Source organism: Fukomys damarensis, unplaced genomic scaffold (genome assembly GCF_012274545.1).
Source record: "Fukomys damarensis isolate Sample0158 unplaced genomic scaffold, DMR_v1.0_HiC HiC_scaffold_27, whole genome shotgun sequence".
Taxonomy (NCBI): domain Eukaryota; kingdom Metazoa; phylum Chordata; class Mammalia; order Rodentia; family Bathyergidae; genus Fukomys; species Fukomys damarensis.
In genome coordinates, this window is record NW_022900939.1 from 1,165,487 (window position 1) to 1,169,204 (window position 3,718).

Below are 3,718 nucleotides of genomic sequence, written 5' to 3' on the forward strand. Positions count from 1 at the left end.
AGCGGGGCCCACACCGTCAGCCTCAGCGAGGCCCGAAGCCGCCGCCACCAGAAGTCCACCCGCACCCCCTTGGCACCCTGGCTCTCGGTGCCGGCCACGAACACCGCGTCACACGCTTCAGAGACCTGGGGGACAGGGACAGGGAGGTGGGTCGGCTGGGAACGGTCACCTCCGGACCCTGGCCATGCGGGGTGGGAGCCGAGTTCTGTTCTGCCCCCTGGGCTGGCTGGGGAGCCACTGTTCTAGGGCTCCAGACGTTTTGCAGGGTGTCCTAGGTCACCCTACATGCCCAAGGCTCCCTGGGGCGCTGGCTGTAGTGCGTGGCACACCTTCCTCCCAGCAGGGCCGTCTGGGACCCCTTAGCTCACTGCTGCCTCCAATGAGAACTGCAGCCACAAGGCCCAGCCTACAGCAAGGCTGCCCAGCCTTCTGTTCAGCCTTACAAGGTCCTGATGCTGATAATTACTACACTGGGATAGCAGCAGCTGCTTATCTGCTGGGCTCTGTCTTGGGTGCTTTGAATTCTCACCACAACCCGAAGGTATTCCCATGGTAAACTTGAGGAAACTGAAGCTCAGGGAAGTTGAGACCTGCCCACCAGCACACAGTTACTTGATAACAAAGATGGGTTGCAAACCAGGCATAGTGGCACAGGCCTATTATCCCTAGCAATGGGAGGCTGAGGCAGGAGGATGCCAAGCTCAAGCTCAGCCTGGGCAATTGATCGACTTGGCAAGGCCCCGTCTCAGAACAAAAATAAGAAAAGGGGTTAGGGATGTGGCTCAGAGCAAAGGCCCTGGGTTCAACTCCTAGTACAAGGAGCCTGTCCACAGTTGGGGTACAGGGCCCTACTTGGTTCATCTGGGACTGGAAGCTTGGGCTCTTCCTCCCAGGAGGGCTGCAGGTGAGCAGCTGCTGTCCCTGGGGAAGGAGGCAGCGTACTGTGTCCGCACCTGCAGGGCCTGCGTGTTGGCCGACTCGCAGCCGATGTGCTCTGTCACCTCGGCCAGGGCACCCCCGGCATCCACGGTGACCAGGCGCACGGGGATGCGGCCAGGCTGTCCGGTCAGCAGTGCCGTGTTCACCAGCTCCTCAGCCTGCAGGCGGAGATGGACATCAGTCTGGGCCTAGCCGGCCGCCTGGACTGCAGGACAGAGCCCTTACCTTGGCCAGCGGCACGAGTGCCCTGATGTCCCGCTCAGACACCAGGATCTCCCACACCATCTTGTCCTTCTCTGCGGCTGGGGCCTGGCCTGGGTACTCTAGCTGCCAGGTGATGGGCCGCGTGACCACCACACCGCCGGTGCCATTCTCAGCCAGGAAGTCCACCCACAGGAACTCGGAGGGCTCGGGGGTGCTGCTGCCGGGGAGAGAGGGCTAAGGGCGCCGGAGACCTGGGCAGAGGCTGGCCACACGCTGGCATGGACAGCCCCGTGGACCTCTGCTGTCCCGGCCAGTGGAAAAGCCCGGTGCCACCTTCTACCACAGGGAATGCCTGCCACGCCCCAGGGCCACTTGGCCTTTGATATCCCTCACGGCCACCCTCCTTGCTTTACGGTACCAGGGAAGGAACCCAGGGCCTTTGTATCGAGCTCCATCCCCAGCCCTTTTCTGATTTTTCATTTTGAGCCTGGGTCTTGCTCAATTGCCAAATGGGGCTCAGATTTGAGATTCTCTCGCCTCAGCCTCCCAAACTACTGGGATGACAGGTGTGTGACACCATAGCCAGTTTCAGAGCCCCCGACCACACATCTGTGTGCCAGTGTGTGCCACACTGCCCTGGGTGCTCAATATACGAACTGTGTTTTATTTCAACTGATCTTAAGGGATCTGTCACTACCCTCACTTGTAAGTGAAGAAACTGAGGCTTGGGTGGGAAGAGGCTGGCTGGCCAGTCCAAGGTACTTGTCCAGAAGGTACCAGAACCAGGGTCCAGATGGGAGCGACAAGGCCAGTGGCCTTGGTCCAACAAGAGTTCATAAACACGAGCCACTGCAGGGAGATGTTCTTGGGGATATCAGTGGCCCCGACAAAGGGCTGGGTTGGTGGAGTGCAGGTGGGAAGAGGCCCCGAGGGCCAGCTTGGAGCGGGGATGGCCTTGGCTGCAGTGACTTGGACACGGCTGTGTGCTGTCCCTCCCGCCCTCCTGCTCCCTACCTGGGGTTGGCTGGCTCTGAGCGGTGGCAGGTGATCAGCATGCTGTGGTGCCTGGAGCCCCTGACGTGGTCCAACTTGGCTGTCCACAGTGTGGGCTGCACTGGGCGGGCAGCTGTCACCTGTAGCCCCTTCTTCACCTTGACCCTAGGGAGGAGGGTTCGTCACACCAAGCTGGGACTGGATCTGCACTGAGCACAGACCCCAGTCTGGGGCGCCTGCCCTCCTGCCCAAGGCCAGCTCAGCAGCCGGCACCTGAGGTCCTCAGGCTGAGCCTCACCTGGGCTGTGACATCACCGCCCCGAGTCCCCAGCACGCTGCACAGGTGCTGAGCCCTGCTGGGCTGGACCGGGCCACCCTGGTGTGTCTGTTCCCTGACCCCGGCCCCACTCGTAGATCCCCTGTGCCCAGCTCTCCTGCCCAACAGCTCCCATGCCCTTGGTGCCCACGGGCCTGGCCTTCTCTCTGCCTACTGTGTCCACGCAAGTCTGCTCCCCAAGTGTCCATGCACGGACCAGGGCACGGCGGGGGCGGCACCAGTGTCCCTGCCAGCCGGACTGGGTGGGGTGGGGTGTCCTCAGGGAGGAGTGGTGCTGCCCGGGCCCCTGGCTGAGCGTGGCCAGCAGCAGGGCAGGAGCAGGCTCTCGCTGCAGCAGCAAGCAGCTCTGGCCACTGAGCTTTGGTCCCCTGGGGAGTACTGCACGTCAGCCGCATGGGACAGGGCCTGGGGTGCCTGTCAAGGAGTCCCAGGGCGCCCAGCCCACCCCCCTGCAGGGGCTCACCGCAGAGTCAGGACGCTGGCCGTGAAGCTGTGTCCCAGCAGGACGGTGGCAGTGAATGGCTGGCCGGGCCGCACGGGTGAATCGGGCACCCGCAGGGTCACCGCCTCATCCAGGGGCACTTCCTGCTGCTGGGGGGGGTCCTCAGGCTGCAGCTGCACGCTCCCCACCGGCATAGCCTGCTGCCCCGGGTCCTCGTCCCCGGCCGAAAAAGGCGCACAGCCCCCAGGGTCCCCTGCAGCGGGCTCCAGCGTGTAGACCAGCCCAGCCCGCGACGGGGCGCCCTGGGGGAACCAGGGCGCAGGCAGCGCCAGCTCCACTGCACAGGCGCCCAGGGCAGGCTGTGGGACGGAGGTGGGAGCTGGAGTCCCAGCAGAGTGACTCCGGCCAACACAAGCGGGACAGGCAGGGCCCGAACAACAATCCGGGCTCACCGACTTCGCCCAGGGCCCAGTTCCCCTCGAGACTCCTGAGCCTCGCAGGGCCGGCGCCCACCCCCTGCCAGCCCGAAACAGCAGAAGCAGGGCCGAGCCTGTGCTACGCAGCAAAACCATCTTGAAAAAACAGTACAATGAAATGAAGAATAATGATGCTAACATCGTCGCCCACCAAGCAGCGTGACACTGCCCCGAGGAGCCCTCGCTTGGCCCAGTTCACCTGTCCCGAGGGCACTGCCCAGCCTCGCAGCAGACCCTGGAGGACCCCGTCCTGGGACTGGCACTGGGCCCCGCCTGGCCGCCCACTCACCTGGAAGCGGCAGGCGCGCTGGGCGGTGCCTGCAGGGT

At 63.8% G+C, this 3,718-nt stretch overlaps 1 protein-coding gene across 1 annotated transcript in view; it reads right to left on the bottom strand.

Moving 5' to 3' along the window:
* Tmem132a (transmembrane protein 132A) overlaps positions 1-3,713 on the bottom strand; it is a gene marked incomplete at its 5' end in the record, with an annotated part of 6,308 nt that extends 2,595 nt beyond the window's left edge. The window contains 6 exon segments of the mRNA XM_033756586.1: positions 9-125; positions 954-1,097; positions 1,165-1,360; positions 2,158-2,301; positions 2,937-3,274; positions 3,681-3,713. Of these exon segments, the coding sequence (XP_033612477.1) occupies positions 9-125; positions 954-1,097; positions 1,165-1,360; positions 2,158-2,301; positions 2,937-3,274; positions 3,681-3,713 (972 nt within the window).
* Between the last annotated feature and the right edge of the window lie 5 nt (positions 3,714-3,718).